The sequence below is a fragment of the Selaginella moellendorffii genome, unplaced genomic scaffold (genome assembly GCF_000143415.4).
Source record: "Selaginella moellendorffii unplaced genomic scaffold, v1.0 SELMOscaffold_17, whole genome shotgun sequence".
NCBI classification, from domain to species: domain Eukaryota; kingdom Viridiplantae; phylum Streptophyta; class Lycopodiopsida; order Selaginellales; family Selaginellaceae; genus Selaginella; species Selaginella moellendorffii.
The window spans coordinates 2,016,695-2,034,256 of NW_003314278.1; the positions used below are offsets into that span (position 1 = coordinate 2,016,695).

The 17,562-nt window shown below is 46.3% G+C and overlaps 3 protein-coding genes and 2 non-coding genes across 5 annotated transcripts; 2 read left to right on the forward strand and 3 right to left on the reverse strand.

Moving 5' to 3' along the window:
* Window positions 1–22: 22 nt before the first annotated feature.
* Window positions 23–1,984, forward strand: LOC112346759 (pentatricopeptide repeat-containing protein At4g02750-like). The gene has a single exon (XM_024676351.1). It carries the CDS (start codon window positions 23–25, stop codon window positions 1,982–1,984), a length of 1,962 nt encoding a protein of 653 aa, XP_024532119.1.
* Window positions 1,985–1,991: 7 nt separating this feature from the next.
* LOC9640297 (ribulose-phosphate 3-epimerase, cytoplasmic isoform) lies at window positions 1,992–3,090 on the reverse strand. The gene is made up of 8 exons (XM_002971725.2): window positions 2,960–3,090; window positions 2,903–2,907; window positions 2,793–2,855; window positions 2,639–2,745; window positions 2,487–2,584; window positions 2,351–2,440; window positions 2,253–2,294; window positions 1,992–2,201 (listed from the first exon to the last, which is right to left on the reverse strand). The coding sequence occupies exons 1-8, from the start codon at window positions 3,068–3,070 to the stop codon at window positions 2,046–2,048; spliced, it is 672 nt and encodes a 223-aa protein (XP_002971771.1). The 5' UTR covers window positions 3,071–3,090; the 3' UTR covers window positions 1,992–2,045.
* Window positions 3,091–3,167: 77 nt separating this feature from the next.
* TRNAL-AAG lies at window positions 3,168–3,248 on the forward strand. The gene has a single exon. It is a non-coding gene; the product is annotated as a tRNA-Leu (tRNA).
* Window positions 3,249–10,990: 7,742 nt separating this feature from the next.
* LOC9640013 (probable LRR receptor-like serine/threonine-protein kinase At1g34110) lies at window positions 10,991–15,141 on the reverse strand. The gene is made up of 2 exons (XM_002971727.2): window positions 12,219–15,141; window positions 10,991–11,629 (listed from the first exon to the last, which is right to left on the reverse strand). Exons 1-2 carry the CDS (start codon window positions 15,046–15,048, stop codon window positions 11,064–11,066), a joined length of 3,396 nt encoding a protein of 1,131 aa, XP_002971773.2. The 5' UTR covers window positions 15,049–15,141; the 3' UTR covers window positions 10,991–11,063.
* Window positions 15,142–17,448: 2,307 nt separating this feature from the next.
* TRNAA-AGC lies at window positions 17,449–17,521 on the reverse strand. Its single transcript has one exon. It is a non-coding gene; the product is annotated as a tRNA-Ala (tRNA).
* Between the last annotated feature and the right edge of the window lie 41 nt (window positions 17,522–17,562).

A 17,562-nucleotide genomic window follows, 5' to 3' on the forward strand; every position in this document is an offset into this window, starting at 1 on the left:
GCGATCGTGAGCGAGCGCGATCATGGATCGAAGCGATTGCATCCGGCTGCTCGAGTCGTGCAAGAGCCTATCGCTCGCGGAGACCGCCCATCGGCGCGTCCGCGAGGTTTATCCCGCGATCCAGGACGATGCCTTCCTCTCCAACAAGATCGTCCAGATGTATGGCCGCTGCGGGAGCGTGGATCGCGCCAGGATCGCGTTCGAGAGGAGCCGGAACAAGGATCCGAGCTCCTGGGTGTTCATGCTTTGCGCGTACTCGCAAAACGGGCACCTGGACGATGCGAAAGAGATCTTCGACCGGATGCCAGATAGGAATCAAGTGGCCTGGACCGCGATGCTTACGGGGTACGCGCGGATCGGGGATTTGATCGAGGCCAAGCGCGTCTACGATCGAATGCCGGAGTGGGACGTGGTTTCTTCCACCGCGATGCTCAGAGCGTATGCCCAGAATGGGCATATTGACAATAGTGAGAAGCTCTTCAGCGAGATGCCGGAGAAAAATCTTGTTTCGTGGAGTGTAATGCTGGATATGTTCTCACACAACAATGATCTTGCGAAGGCGAGATTTTGTTTTGACAATATGCCTGAGTGGGATGTTGTTTCCTCGACTACAATGCTTGCAGCATATGCCCAACACGGGCAATATTATAACGCTGAAGGGATCTTTCACTACATGGAGCACTGGACTCTAGCTACTTGTTCCACGATGCTCGCAATTTTTGCACAGAGTTTCCAGGTAGAAGAAGCCAGAAACTTGTTCTCGAGTTTGCCGCAAAGAGATTTCGCTTCGTGGATTGCTATGTTGAATTGCTATGCTCAAGTTGGTGATGTAAACCAAGCAAAGGCTGTGTTTAATCAGATGCCCGAGTGGAATCTCGCCACCTTCACGGCGATGCTGAACGCGTTTGGAGCCAATGACAAAGTTGACGATGCGAAAGTCTTGTTTGATTCCACACCCGAGCTCGACATGGTACTTTGCACTGCCATGATCGAAGCTTATGCCCAGGCCGGGCATACCGATTTTGCAAAACACATATTTGAACAGATGACTCAGCATGACATTGTGTCATGGAACTCGATGCTATCAGCTTACGTTAACAAAGGTGACAGTCTCAATGGTGCTAGGGACGTGTACACTCGGATGCCGCGCTGGAGCGTAGTCACCTGGAACTTAATGCTTGTGGTATATACCCAGGAAGGGCATCTGGAACTGGCAAGGCTTTTGTTTGAGCAGATTCCAGTCCGAAACCTAGCATCTTCAACGATTATGCTCGAAGCGTACTCAAGAAACGGCTACATTGAAGAGGCTAGTCAAATCTTTGCACAAATGCCTGTGCAAGATCTTGTTTCTTCCACAGTCTCCATCAATCTTTCTGCCCAGTGCAAGAATTTGTATTTGGCGAGAGAGATCTTTGAGAAAATGCCGGAGCGCAACGTTGTCTCATGGACCGCACTCTTGAACGCTTACGTTTCAAACTCCCAATTGAACTACGCGTTGTCTTTGTTTCATACTCTCCCTTCGCATACTGTTGTAACTTGGAACACCATTGTGGCAGCGTATGCCATGAACGGGCATTCCAGTACTGCGCTCTTTCTCTTCTACTCGATGAGGATGGCAAGCGAGGGTTTGCCGGATGGAATCTCGCTCTTGTCCGTTCTAGTCGCTTGCAATCACACGGGAGACTCGGAGCTCGCAAGGTCTTTGTTCGTGTCAATGTCGCTGGACTCTGGGATTGGAGCTAGCAAAGAGCACTATGGCTGTATGGTTGATGTCCTGGGAAGAGCCGGTTACCTGGACGAGGCCGAAGATCTTGTGAACAACATGCCGTTCGAGCCCGATGTTCTAGAGTGGATGAGCTTGCTTGGAGCTTGTCGAGGCTATGGCGACGCTGCTAGAGGGACCAGGATTCTGGCCCGGATTGTGGCGCTGGATCCGAGAAACGTCGCGGCGTTCGTGTATCTCGCTAGAAAAATACAAAGTTGATCCTGTATGAATAAGAATCCGTGCCTCGTTATTGTATAGAGGAAAGAAAAACGAGCGTATCTTAGTGAGCTGCTTGTGCAGTTTGGACGCTGTTTCGCATCAAGCTGATGACAGCAGCTGGATCGGGAGCTCCAAAAACTGAGCTCCCAGCGACAATACAGTTGGCTCCGGCATCGGCAGCTTGCTGGATCGTCGAAGGGCCGAGACCACCATCAACCTGTGCGCGGAAGATTTCAAGTAGGGAAAAAGAAAAACTGGTTTCTTGTACCTCGATGTCTAGTGAAGGATATCGAGATCGGAGAGCTTTCACCTGTGTAGAAAGAAGAGATTTACAAACGGGTTTCAGCACGGAAGATTGATTGTCACCTTGCTCATTGTCTCCGGGATGAACTTTTGACCTCCAAAGCCCGGCTCCACCGTCATGATCAGCACCAGATCAACATCCCCGCTATCCACCTGGAAGAATTGTTACACAAACTTTTCAAGTAGCTAAAAAACTTACCAGAGGAAAAACTTCCTCCACGGGAGTTCCCGGCTTGAGGCAAACTCCAACTCTCATGCCGCTTTCCTTGACCTTCTTAGACACTCGGTCCCAGTTGTCTAAGAAGAAAACTCAAGCTTAAGTCACAAAAAGATAGCAGCAAGAGATGAAACCTCGAGAAGCTTCAATGTGGAAAGTAAAGCCTGACGCTCCGGCCTTGGCCAGAGGCTCCACATAGTCGAGTGGATTCGTGACCATGAGATGGCAATCCAAGTACGCACTGTACAAAAAAAAATTAAAAAATCCAGAGTCTCACTCGGCCTCTACCTCGTGTGCCTTCTCAGCGATTGGATCACCGGAGCTCCAATCGTCAAATTTGGAACAAAATGCCTGTGGGATCACACAAGATCAGAGCTCTCCTAGGCCACATTTCTTACCCATCCTGCAAAACAACGCAATTCTCTCACTCGATCTCAAATGCTGGGATCACATACCATAATGTCCATGTGTAGCCAATCCGCGCCGCAATCCAGCATGCGCTGCGCCTCAGCTGCGAGATTGGCGAAGTCGGAGGAGAGCATCGAAGGCGCGATCTTGGCGCTCATCTTGCAAATTGATCACGCAATTCGCACCCTACAAGCCCTTAAAATTTTATCATAGATTTCATACAGAAAGGATTAGCTCGCATGTTTGACACAAGGCGTTGACATGGCCGAGTTGGTCTAAGGCGCCAGATTAAGGTTCTGGTCCGCAAGGGCGTGGGTTCGAATCCCACTGTCAACAACTCCATTTTATCCTTGTTTAAGCTAGTTTTCTTAATATTATACTTAAACCAGTGTTTTTTTCTAATCATATTATTAATTTCTACAAAAATAAACCAAACTTGATTAATTATTATTTGTTTCAAAACATCTTATCCAAAATCTAAGGCCGGGCACTAAGGCTAGGGAAAAATGAGTAGCTACACTCTAAATCATCAAAGCTTCCTTGGTTTTGCTCGTGGCATGGAGCAATCCACGAAGAATCAATCATGTCATACGCAAAAGGGTACAGTGTTCCAAAGGTGGCCTTCTTGTAGAAGCACGAGAACACCACCATATCCCCAACTACCTCAAGCTTCCAATCGTGGTCCTCTTCCTCATGCATTGGCGAGCATGCCAAATCCCTCCACAGCACCCGCGACACAAGCACCCATCCCGCTAGCTCGTAGTTTAACTCCCATATGGAAAATCCCAGCGATCGGTAAGTTGTAACGTCTTGCCAAAACACCAGCTGCGAGGCTAGATAATACTTCCCCTTGTACGTGAATACGAGTCGGCTTAGGGGCGTCCAACCTTCCCAATCACCTCCTCGATCGATCTCCGGATTAACGTTCGCGATGGCCGCCCTGTCGTAGTGTGACCAGAGCCTGCTGCTAGGATCATACGCGAGAATGAGATGAGCCACATGGTAAGTATAGATCGCATTGCCTCGAAGCGGTGATCCCTGCGATGTGTCGAAGGAGAAAGGCAGCCCACTCTCCCATATCCCTGCCTTGGAGTCGTACTGCACAGGATAGACGAGGTACATTTTCTCGTCCGAGAAGAATTTCATACCGATCTCGTCAGCTGGGCCAGCATCACTATCCTTGGTGTAGAGCACCACAATCTGATACGACCCCTGATCTTGATCGTGTAGCATGGAGATCGTCAAGGAAGGAGGGGGCAATACGTCGCATTCCTCGATGGGTGGAGGAGGGAGCGTTCTCCAGGAATTGGTGATAGGGTTCCCCACGGCCAGCGCCAACGAGGATTCGTGCTCCATAAGCCTGCCACAGACCAGCCCATTTGAAGAACAAAGGCCCACGAAGTGTGAGCCCTGCGGTCCCAGGGTCAAACAACAGCTTTCTGGGCCGCCGTCTTTTGGACGCCACAGCTCGACATGGTTCTGCAGCGTCATCCGGTAATCGTAGTAGTTATCGAAATCGCCACTGGCAAGGGAGAGGAAGAAAACTTGAAAGGAAAGTTATACGCATATACGTACATGTCATCTGGCACCTCTGTTCTGACCCGGAGTGCACACCATAGTTGCCGTAGCGACGGGCTGGACGCATACACTGTGATGAAGCGCCGCGAGAGCACCGCGCGGTACCATGACTTGCAGACGGCTCGCAGCCTGAAGAGATCTCGCAAGTTGTGCAAGAAGCTCAGGATGTAGAGCACCAAATCCTCTTCTTGCAAGCGCTCAAAAGCACCACAACAGCAACTCTGATCCATTTTGACCGCAGAGAGGAAAAATGGAATGGGATTGTTTATTTTAAAGTATGACAGATCTATTTGTGGCATTCTTGGTTGATAAGTTGAAGTTACAGGCGGTAACACTGTTCTTGATCCTCCACGGATATTGTGCAAGCTAATTCGAAAATGGGTCTGATTTGGGAGCAAGGAGGTGTGTTGAGTACATTCTCTGGATGGTACCGCGAGCTGGTGGTGCTTTAAGGGTGTTGTGATGGCTCCCCTTCAGGTTGCCGAGCTAGGCTAGCCATTAGATAGGCAGCTTGCCAAACGCGAGTTGCTGAGTAGTGCTGGAAACAAGAGAACTTACAAGAATGGTGCTATAGTCTATTTTTCATACTACACACAAGTATATTCATAGTCCTATGCTTTTCAGTTGGGCATGACAGTAACTATAACACAATCAACATGAAGAGTTTGCAGTATTTCTGTGCATTCTTCCTTCATGATACGAGCAGTGTTGATGTTATACAATCTTAAGAATATTCTAAGAATATTTCTTTGCATAGTGACCACCTCACGTAAAAACTCAAGGATGAATTTGAGGCATTTGCAAAATTTAAATAAATAATTGAAAAATAATTAAAACTACTTTTCATATAAAATATTTATAAAAATTAATAAATTTACTATTTTCAGAATAAAACTAATTATTAAATTTTAAATTTTTGCCAAAAAATAGTTTCTTTTATTAAAATTTTAAAAATTGATCACTTTTGATCACTTATTTTAATGTAACAGTGCACAATCTTTGGCAACTATGGTTCTAAATTGCAATTCACAAACAACCAACTTATCTTGTAGATTCAAAACTTTTTCCCACATGCTTGTAATGATCAGCAAGGATAATTGTGCATCTAAAAATGGATTTAGTTGCAAAAGTAAAAAATGTGCTTAAACCATTTTTAATTTTTTAACAATCTACGTTTTATTTCAGTTTTAATAAAAGAATACTCTCGCATATCCTAGGAATATAATAGGATATGCCTAGAATCTATTAATTTACCTCAAGCTTGATTCCAGAGGAATTTGGAGCCAAACACTCCTTTTAGCTACAGCAATTGGGGAAAACGGAGCTGGATTATGGACAGCTGGGCAGCAGCCGCTCAAGCGATGGTAACGAGAAGATCTTGGACGGGATGGGCCCACAGCTCTAGGCGATTGTAAGCGTCTTGAGCTTACTCATACAGAAAATGGAATGTGATTGTTTATTATATAGTTTGACAGATTTATTTGTGGGATTTTCGGTGTTTATACAGCAGCTCTAGTAGTATTACACATAACAGCAGCCGTTCTCCACCGATGGGCTATTTTTTATGGAGCGCACACTGAAACATTGACCACGATAGGCGAAACCAGCTCCTCTGCAGTTATGGAAGCTACTTCGATAGTGAGTCTGACTTTGCAAGCAGGGAGGTGTGTTGAGGACATTTTCGGGATGGCAACTTGCATACAGAGCTTCCCCGTGAGCTGATGGCGTCTTGGGAATGGCGTCAAGACTTACATTTGAGTCCCTGTGAGGTTGATGAGCTGATGTTGCCTCTCCAGTGCTGTTGAAGCTAGCCAACTGCTGCCCAAGAGCAGGCAACTTAGGAAATTCGAGGTGAGTAGTGGGAGAAACAAGTAGAGAAGTTGCAACAAGAAGAAGAATAAGATATGCTGCCATTATTTATTTTTTATAGTAGACATTGGAGTCATATTTATAATGAACTATAAAGAGTTTGCAGTACATTCACAAGCTTTATTTCTTCACATTCTTTTTGCATGACATGAGAGGTGTTGACCAGTTGTTCTTATTGCTCCATAGGTTCTTTTGGCGAATTCGTATCATTCAGAAATCCTTCAAGTAAATGTATTAAATCTTGGCAATAAGAGACAAGTTAAGCTTGGCTTGAAAACTTTTCTAAAAGTGGAGACATTGGCAGTTGATATGGATTGCCACCATCGCCTTGAGTGGCCTTGCAAGCGCCCTCAAACGCTTTACTACAAATAGTCGCCCATTCCATCTTTGTCCACCAACAGCTTCGTCACTCCCCTGAACATCCCACCTGAAGAAAACTTCTTGATTGAGAAAAAAAGAAAGAAAGAATGGAAGGGCGAGTTTCTTTCGCTTGATCATGGCTTCCAAATCCAATAAACTATGGCTGGCGCTAGAATGTTTTCCATGTTTAAAAGAGTAAACTTGGTATGGGCATCACGTCAGCAACAATGGACAGCCCCTGCAAACTTAGTAGATCTTGTCCCACTCACCATCATAAAACGGAAGAACTCGAAAGTCCGACGCTGCCACCATATCTCCCATTCGGGCAGCTCCAGTGCTAGGAGCCATCTGTATCACTGTATAATCTGACTAACTCACCGGACAGTCGTGGGATTTCATTTCAACGTGAAGCTGTGGTCTCATGTTCCAGTGCTTTTTTATCCTTCACATCTCCTGCAGAGACCACCTCCTAGACTCTGAAGATGGTTTCTCCAGATCATTATAAACTCGGCAGGAAGATAGCAGCTTGAGAATTAGATCACCTTACCAAGCCTCTGGCGGAGGGCGATGTGGCAGTTCCTCGTCCCAGTCATGCTGGGCTGAAAACTTTGAGCTTCGTTCATTGACATCGAGCTCTAAGCGCATATCAAAACTTATTGGATCAGCTGGTTTACCTAAAATATACTTACAATTATGGGATATTTTAATATAAATGTATTTATAATTTATAAACTTCCCTAAACATTTCCAGTATCTGTGTGTTTATAAATTATGAACATGTTTATAATTACAATAATTCAGCCTAAACTATTTGTGATCACAATTTTAGGGGAGGTAGGGGAGGTGGCTGGCCTGGTAAAAAACATTTAAAGTTTTAAATTTGCAAGCCTGCATAATATATGAAAAAATATAATTATGCTTAAATTGTTGTGACATATATGTGTGACTCACAAAATAATATTTTAAGCACAATTTTTATCTTATACATGGCATATATTGATGCCCACCACATATGTATGGTAAAGTCTAAATTAATACCACATGCAATTTTACATAAATGGTTAGCATTTTGTGTTTTTTCCTAACAATGCTCATTCTTTAATTGTTTTTCCTTGCATTGTGTAAAATTTAACTCCACGTTGGTTTTTTTTATATAGGTTTAGACCTAAGGCTTGTCGGCATGATCTTTTTCAATGCATGAGCTAGATTTTTTAACACATTTTGGATATTGTAAGTTAAGCTCACCATCACATTTCTTTGGTGAGAGTAATAAAAAACACTTTACACAATAAACCATTACAATGTCAAAAATTTCAACACATAATTAAAAATGTGAGATTAAGAACACAAGAAATCCACTTAAGAACAGTAGTATGAGACAATATTAAAACCACTTCAAGCCATGCAATACAAAGGCTAATGCCAAATTTTTGAAGCTATATGACTAACTCTCAAGGTGCATTCAAGTCTTATTGCTAAAGAAAAAAGAAAAGAAATGGATGGAAGTTTCATAAAATTAATAGCACTGGAGCAAGGTATGAATTTGCATTGCCAAGTAGCTCAAAGCAACAAAAGTGGAAATGGGGATTCAAAGTTTGCAACAGTCTTGGGGCTTGGTAATTGGGATGAAGAGGTTATATAGAGATTTGTTGCTATGGATTGGAGAGCAACTAAGTCATAATAATGTATCTAGTTGACTTTTATTGCAAAGTTGGAACTATGGTGTCGGCTCAACAAGTTTTTGACTCAATGCCATCGAAAAATCTTATGGCCTAGACAACACTTGTAGCTAGATATGATCACCAAAGAGATGTTGCCTTCATATTACAACTTTCACAGTATGCAAGATCCCAACCATCATCTTGATAACTTTATATTCCTCTTGATTTTCAACTTTTGTAGCCATATGGGGTTTGTGAAACAAGGAAAGAAGTGTTTCTATGCATGGAGATGAAATATAGAATTTGTTCTGGGCATGAGAACTACTATGGAATGATTGATCTCTTGGGACAAATAAACCAATTGGATGAGGCAATAATGGTGTTAGAATCTATGCTTCTAGAGTTGAGTTGTGTAACTTGGTTACCACTCTCAGTGCGTGTAAGAAGTGGAAAAATATATAGGTTGAGAAGATTGTGTATGACACCTTGGTGAAGATTGATAAGAGGAATAAAGTTGTATATATGTTTATAGCTAATTTATATAGAAATTAACATTGGCATACTTATTGAAGGAACAAAAGTTGGCAGCCATGACAAAAAATGCATTAATTAAACACTTCATTGTAATGTGTGATGCTGTGATGAGATGAGAAGTTCCCATTCAGTACCTCAATTTTGGTGATGGTGCTTCTCATCCCACTACTCCATAGATCGCTCATGAATTTTATCTTTAATGATATTATAAAAGGAAAAAAATAGTTCTTGAATATTTATCTCACATAATATAAATTAGCACTGTGTACTTGCTTGTGTAAAAACTGCATTACGTAATTGCTCATGTAAAACATTCACTAGATTTGTAGTGATATCATACTATCTAGGATGACATGACATCAATCTTACAGTCTAAAGTGTCATACCCCATGCATATATAGTATACCCCATGTCATAATTATGTTTTGATTGCTTATATAGCAATAAAAAAATGATTGTGTGCATAATATTTTTGCATGCAACTCAAAACATAAAAATAAATCTATACATATATAAATATATAATACTCCTATGCGCAAGTTGCCATACCTAAATCACATTTTTTAAAAGTATGAAATAGTAGATTGGACTATGAATACTCAGCATAGTTACTATAAAGAAGTTATTTGATTACTCAAATAAATCCAACTATAGAGAGTTCTATACTATAAGGTTATTAGTCAAATGCAAGTTTGGAATGTTCATCAACTTTATTGTAGCATATGATCATTGAAGAAAATATCATTTGTCTTTAAGCTCACAAATGTATAATAAATACTTATCTAGCTTCATATCAACTTCTCTTCTAGCAAAAATTTAAGAATTCTTAATTGATTTATATATTGATTAGCTTGATTACTAAATAAGAATAGCACTACTATTAAGCAAGCCAAATGCTATTATATATAATTTTTTTGTGTTTAGAATATGGTTTTTATTAAGAATTTTAAATTTTTTTGTGCCCACAATATCAAGACAACAATGGCTACATGGATTGGCAAGCCATGGCCAAGGCTTAATCAAGCTCCAGAATAAGTAGCAAGGCATACCTATAACTATAAAGATGGACACAATAGTAGTTACCATAACTAAGTCACTTTATGGTCCAATCGAATAAGTCTTAGCATTTTTTGTTTCTTTATTTGCCTTGTGTTAGCTTCACTATAGCACCCTCACCACACCTTCATCTGAACACACTTAAATTTGAAACCAAACTCTAAATTTATCATACTATACAATGAATGCACTTGAATACCCTATGAGCACCAGCTTCTTTTATTTAGCCCTTGCACCCTAAAATGGTGTCAAATGAAGTTTCAACATACCAATAACTTAATGTAAGAAGGTGAGTACTCCAGCATAGACTAACACAGCCGGTGAGAACCAAATTACTCAGCCATGCTTTTGGCCACTATACATGTCAATTTAATAAAAAAAAAATCCTCTGTAAACCATCTAGAAATAATTGACCCCCTTGAAATAACTTTAAATACTATAATTATATCCATATAGAAAACCACTTCAAACACCAAAATTCAAGTTTGAAAACCATTAATGATTTCAAATTTGGGAAATCTGAAGTATATGCAGCTGGTTTTTATATATGGTTTTTCTAGTAAAAACCATGGTCACCAACTCCCTGTCGTTGTATGTCACACTACAGAAGCCCCAATGACATAGAGTACCTTTGTTGATCTTGAACTGTGGCTGTGTGAAATGGTGGTCAGAACTGGAGAACTAGTGAACCAATTTGCAAAGTGTGTTATCCAGTTTAGTATAAAATCTTGCAAGATCTATCTTGACACAGGTGCACTACACTAGAACGCTCTAAAATGGGACAGTACGTCAGGTGTAAGTTCAAAGATTGGTCTAGGTCCTAGGAGTTTTGTGGGATCACATGATGAAACTAGGGAATCTTGGGAAGTGCTATCAAGTGTTTATCTTGTTAATAGGTAAATTCCCATTGCTTAAATTATATTAATTATTATAGATTAACAGCAGAAAATCTCAACCGTTAGATTAAGGAATATCTTAGAATATGCCTAGTTGAAAATTTGGTTTGCATTAACAATTTGATAATTTTTGTATCCGCGAATTTTTATTTGTTGTTTCGAAAGCAAAAAAGTTAAATACTGATGTAGCTATAATTCTATAGGGTGGTGGTGGTGTCCATAACGATCATCTCGCTCTCCAATCCACTCATATTGAAGTTGTGAGTCGACGAAGACAGAAGCCGCTCGTGATTGCTTGCCGACGTCTTGAGCAAAAGCTTCTCGTTGATCTGCCTGTTCTTCCTCCTCCCGCTGTTACAGCTCGACTCCTGGCCCATGTGGTCCTCAGACGACGACGAGCTCTTGCTGTTCTTGTGCGCAACCTCCTCGGGGACGTGCTTGATCTGCTCCAGCACCGCCACCACGTCCTTCATGCTCGGCCTTTCCACGGGCGACTCCTTCACGCACATTAGCGCGATCCCCAGGCACTGGAGCATCTCGTGGATGAAAGGGTCGGGCATTCCTCGCAGCCGCGAGTCGAGCGCCTCCACCCGGAGCTGGTGCTGCTGCTGCTCCTCCTGCTGCCGCACCATCAGTCCGTGGACCCAATCGACGACGTTCTTGTCTTGCTCCAGTGCTCGGCGCCCGGTTAAGATCTCGAGGAGGACAACGCCGTAGCTGTAGACGTCGCTCTTGGTCGTGATGTTTACCCGGCAGCTATACTCTGCAAGAAGCTTCTATTTAGAGCACGCCATTCACTGCAATAGGATGCAAAAAAGAAGCTCTAGACACTCTACACTCAAAAGCCGGCTAAAGGAAAGACTAGAGGTGTCCCACTGTCCACCACCAACAGTGACAAAAGCTCACTCGTGAGAAAGAGAAGAGACATCTCCGTGGCAAGCAGAGAGTTCTTCATCTCCACGCTCATCTCCTCATCAAATCATCACCAACATCGGCCTGAGACGAATAAGATCACACTTTTCTTCCCTGGCAGCAGGCACCACCAAGCTACGAAGCCATGATGGCAAACTCCGAACAATCTCACGCTCGCACTCAAATGCCCACCTCATTTTAAATCACAAATGAAATCCCCGGTTGGGGCATCTATCCGCACGGCAGCTCTAACAACAAACACAAACAAGAAAAGGTGGCGGACATGAATTGGATAGCAAGCCAATGAAACCAAAATCACCACTCGCAACCCCACGACAAACAGCGCAAGGAAGCACACTCTCATGGAAAAGCCACAAGCAAGCAAACCGGTATGTCCAAGCCGGGCATATGAAGCAAGAGAGAAAGATCGATGGACTTACCAGGAGCAATGTAGCCAGTGGTGCCCGGGATCTTCCCCGGGTACACGAAATCCTCCTCGGCGAGCACCTTGGCCAGCCCAAAATCCGCAATGTAAGGCTCCAGCGAGTCGCCCAGCAGGATGTTGTTGGCCTTGATGTCCCTGTGCAAGATTGGCGGGTTGCAATCGTGGTGAAGGTACGCGATCCCCTGCGCCGCGCCCAGCGCGATCTTGTACCGCAGCTCCCAGTCGAGGGAGCGCTTCTTGTCCGCGTCGTGGAGCAGCTCCTCGAGGTTGCCATTGCTCTTGAAATCGTAGAGCAGCAGCGCCGTCTTGGTGTTCGTGCAGTAGCCAATGAGCCGGACGATGTTCTTGTGCCGGACCTTGGATCCCAGCGTGTGGACCTCCGAGTTGAAGCTCGCGTGGTTGGCGTTGGCTCTCCTGCTGCTGCTGAAATCGATCTCCTTGATCGCGATCTCGTTCCCATCCGGCAGCTTCGCTTTAAACACCGATCCGGAGCTCCCTCTGCCGATTGGCACCGCCTTGCTGAAGCTTTCCACCACGTCCGAGGCGGAGATGCTCGAGTTCCACTTCTGGTATGGCGTCATCTGCCACAGCCACGGGCTACCGCGGGCGGCACTGTCCGAGAAGCCGCGGCACCGGCGGTACAGGAGGACCGAGCCCAGCAGCACCACCAGCGCGGTACCGCCGAAGAGCAGCGCCACCACCACGGGGGGCCGCATGGACCGCCGTACGGGCGACCCGTGGCCGTCCGTACCGCACTGTGGGCCGTCGAGCGTGCCGCGCGACACGCCCGACATGGCGCACAGCCGGCGGTTGCCCGCGAAAGAGACGGCCATGTTGCGGAATGCATCGGTGGATGGGATGATGCCCGTGAAGGAGTTGTAGGAGACGTTGAGGAAGTTGAGGTTGGCGAGCTTGTCAAGGAGTTGGACGCCGCCAAAGAGATTGTTGTGCGCGAGATCGAGGCGGACGAGGTGCGTGAGATCGGCGAATCGCTCCGGGATGGATCCCGTGAGGGAATTGGAGTGGAGGTCGAGCGCGATGGAGAGGCTGACCAGCCCACCCAGCGTCGCCGGGATCTCCCCGGACAGCCTGTTGTTGGCGAGCTCCAGCGAGAGGAGCTGCTTGCACAGGCCGAGATCGTCCGGGATCTTCCCCGTCAATCGATTGTTCGAGAGCTTGAGGTACTCGAGCGCTTGCATGTCGCCGATCTGCGGCGGGATCTCTCCCTCGAGCTGGTTGGAGGAGGCGTCGAGCAGCTGGAGAGCGCGCAGCCGGCCCAGCGACGCGGGCACCGGGCCCGTGAGCTCGTTCTTCACCAGGACCAAGCCCTGCAGCGACATGAGGCTGCCAATCTCCTCGGGGATCTCCCCGCTCAGCCCGTTCCCCTCGAGGTCGAGGAATGTGAGATTCCGGAGGCTCCCCAGGCTCCTGGGGATGCCGCCCACGAGGAGATTCTCCTTGACGCGCAGCCGGACGAGCACGGAGTCGGTGACGCCCACCTCGGGCAGCACCCCGGACAGCCGGTTGTGGATGAGCAGCAGCCGCTCCAGCGATGGCAGCGAGAAGATCTTGGACGGGATGGGCCCCGAGAGGCGATTGTAGGAGAGATCGAGCGTATTGAGGTGGGAGCAATTGACGATGCTGTCCGGGATCGGGCCCTCGAGCTGGTTCTCCCAGCAAAAGAGGAGCGTCAGATTGGCGAGGCGGCCGATGGAGTCGGGCAGGGGGCCCGAGAGCCGGTTGGTGTCGAGCTCCAGCACCTTGAGCTCCGTGCAGTCGCCAAACTCGGGCGGTATGCGGCCCGTGAGGTTGTTGATACTCACCAGGAAGTTCTGGAGCGAGGAAAGATGGCCGACCTCGGGCGGTATACCGCCCGACAGCGAGTTCGTGGAGAGGTCAATCTCGGTCAACAGTTTGCAGCCGCCGACGGAGGGCGGTATGCCGCCGGTCAGCTCGTTCTGCCACAGGAGCAGCCGCCGGAGCTGCGTGAGTTGACCAAGGTTGACCGGGATGGTGCCCGTGAGCTTGTTCTGGAAGAGGTGGAGGTTTTGGAGCGCCGTGCATTCGCATAGCTCGTCGGGTATGGAGCCCGTGAGCGCCGCGCCGTAGAGGAGGAGCGACTCGAGGCTCTTGAGCCTGCCGAAGGTGGGAGGGATCGGGCCCGAGATGTTGGTCACGGCGAATCCAAACATGGTGAGGCTGGAGCAGTTCCCAATCTCGTGCGGGATCGGACCCGAAATCCCGGCATTGCCGCCGCCCCGGATGATCCTCAGCTTCTGAAGGTGGCCGATTTCAGGCGGGATGGTCCCGTTGAGACGGTTGTCGAAGAGCTGGAGCGTGTCGAGGCTGGAGCAGCCTTTGATCGAAGGTGGGATCCGGCCGACGAGCTGGTTGGCCTGGAGGTTGAGGATCTGGAGGCGGGGGAGGTTGCCAATGGTGTCTGGGATCGCGCCACTGACTTCGTTGTTGGAGAGGTCGAGGAACTCGAGCTTGGAGCAGCGGCCGATCTCTGGCGGTATCCTGCCGGTGAGATTGGTGGAGGAGAGATTGAGGGACTGGAGCTCGGTGAGGAGGCCGAGCTCTCGCGGGAGCTGGGCGTGGAGGTAGTGCCCCGCGAGCGAGAGAGAGGTGACGCGGCCCGTGGTTGGCGAGCACGAGACACCGAGCCAGCCACACGGGCCCGAGGAAGAGTTCCAGCCCAGGGTGTTGTTGAATGTGTGGGCGAAAGCGAGCAGGGCTTGGGCATCTTGAGACTCATCTTGCAGCTGCGCCACTGCTTGAAGAACGATCAAGGTGGCGAGGAGCAAAACATGCCTCCTGGCCATGCTGCCCGAACTGATCAAATTTTGCTCCCTCACATTGTAGATGGCTGCGTAATCGCTGGAGCAAATTCACACCCTCCTGCTGCTGCTGCTTGCTGCTACTCCCAAGCCATAAAACCAAAAGAACGAGCTAACAACTCTTCGCTCTTGCTCTCCAAAGACGATGCTAAACCAAGTGGGACAAGGGACATAGAGAGCACAGAGGAGGAGGTGGAGCTGGGAAAGTATGACCTACAGCTTTGGTTGCTTGTGTGCTTCTTCTACCTGGGATTTAAAAAACAAAAGCCCTTTCTCATGTACTTTGCAGTGAGGATTGGATTGCTCCTGGCAGCTGCAGCTGCTGCTGCTGCTGCTACTCCTGCTACTCAATTGTCTCTCACTCACTCAACTCCTGCTCAGCCCCAGTTGTTTTTCTCTTCTTTTTCTGTGTTAATAGTGTTTCTCTCCCTCCTTTTCTTGTTTAACCTTTCTTTTTTGTATGCAATAAGTTGTGGCCATGCTTTTTTGAATCAGAATCAAGGGCAGTACAAGCCCCACTAGGTACCACCATCAACTCACAAAACCCCACCATCCACCAATGTTCCCCTTACAACAATATTAGCACTGCCCCTCTCAAATCCCTGAGATTTCTGGAATTTAAGAAAGGTGGCAGAGAGAAACGGTGGTAAAAGGTGAATGGGATACAGCCATTTCAAGAAGGCAGAAAAACATCAGTTTCAGTTTTGTACTGCCATCCCACGTGATTGTTTCACACAAGCAATCACCTTAGAGTTTCTCCCAGAAGGAAATAACGATACAACTCTCAGCAAAATCATCGTATTTTCCCTCTTGATAGATATGGGTTGACAACCTTTTCTCCCACTCCCAAATTCTTTACAGATCACCCATATCATTCATATTCCAAATGCCTTTGCCTATTATCATCCGTTCATTCGAGTTTTAAAGCGAAAATGGGGGGGCGGCCCCGAGCTATCTTTATCTGGAGATCGTGGAATAAGCACAGTTTTCCAGCCCCACACTACACACTGCAATCACTTCGTAAACAGCAGCAATGCAATCCCCGGCAGGATCACACACATCAATATCTTTTGAGGAAAAAGGAAAGAGGAAAACTTGAGTTTGATTGATTGATCCACTGAATTGAGATTGGGCTTGTTTTGGATCGACATAGTCTAGCTAGCCAGGAATCCATTCTCCTGGTCGGTAAAGAGACAAACTTCGTCTCCGGCCAGCAAACAAACCTAAGAAGCTCTCCTCCCTGTGTAAGTTCTGTTAGGAGGGTCAACGAGTATTTTAAGGATTTTTAAAGAGACTCGGTCGCATCAAGCACGAGCCTGGAGCAGAGAGCGATGAGATCAACTACGGCCACTTCCAACACCGGAATGAGGGTGACAGTTTTTGGGGGCATTTTCATTGCCTGCCACCTTTTCGAGTTTTGTATTGGCTTTGTTGGTTAAATGATGCATTTGTTCCCTTGATTAGCAATTTGCGTGGTGTTGCGCGCTGGGATCTAAATCATGGGTTGGTATACTATACACATGTATGTATTAGCTTCACTTGGCCAATGCGGTGACCTTTGCAGGTGTAATATATATTGTTTGTCTTGCTGTTTTGGTGATCAATCATGCTCAATCACAAAAGGACAGCCTCGTATGATGATGGAAGTATACAATCTATATTCCCACTAGCATTAGGCTTCGAGTGCATTGGATTTGCTTGAGCACCAGAGAACACAAACAAGGACAGGGGATGGAAATCTAGTGCGTAATGCGTGATGTCATGCTTAATTCACTTCTTACTCATCTATCTATCTATACGCTGTTTTGATAGTCTCTCAATGGCCAACTTGAAGCATGAGACTGATGGATGTAAAATGCAAGGGTTTGTGTCATCTGTGACATGAGCATCTCGCACCAAGACGACATTTTTTTTAGTTTTTCGAGATAAAAGTTTAGTTTTTTGGCTGCCCACACCTGAGCATAACGCATGCTCTACGCACCAGAAGTCAAGCACTGGAAATCGGGCAAATTGGAAGCACGCAAGTAACGCAAACCAGTGCTGGAAAACCATATGCACTGTCATAGCTCCAAAAAATTGCCCACTTTTCTTTGTGTGTAGTGCTTGTGTTGTGCCCAAAGAAAGAGGTATCCGGATAGATGATTGAAGTGGCGGCCTGACATCCCAATCATAGCTCTCTCTCTCTCTTTTTTCCTTTTGGGTGTTCTTCCTTTCTCGTGGGGTTTGTTCTCGGCCAAGTGCCACAATGGGGCATCTCACATTTGCCCATCTCTCTTTAATCTGCCAAGGCAAAAGTACACCATGTGAAGTTGGCAGAAGCATCACAAGATAAGAAGGTTCTAGCATCCAAAAAAAGAAAAGAAAAAAGAGCAAGGGCGAAGAATTTGGAGATGCCGGGTATCGATCACGGTGCCTCTCGCATGCTAAGCGAGCGCTCTACCATCTGAGCTACATCCCCGTGATCACGTTCTCGAATTCTTTGCGCGGGGAAAGAAGAAA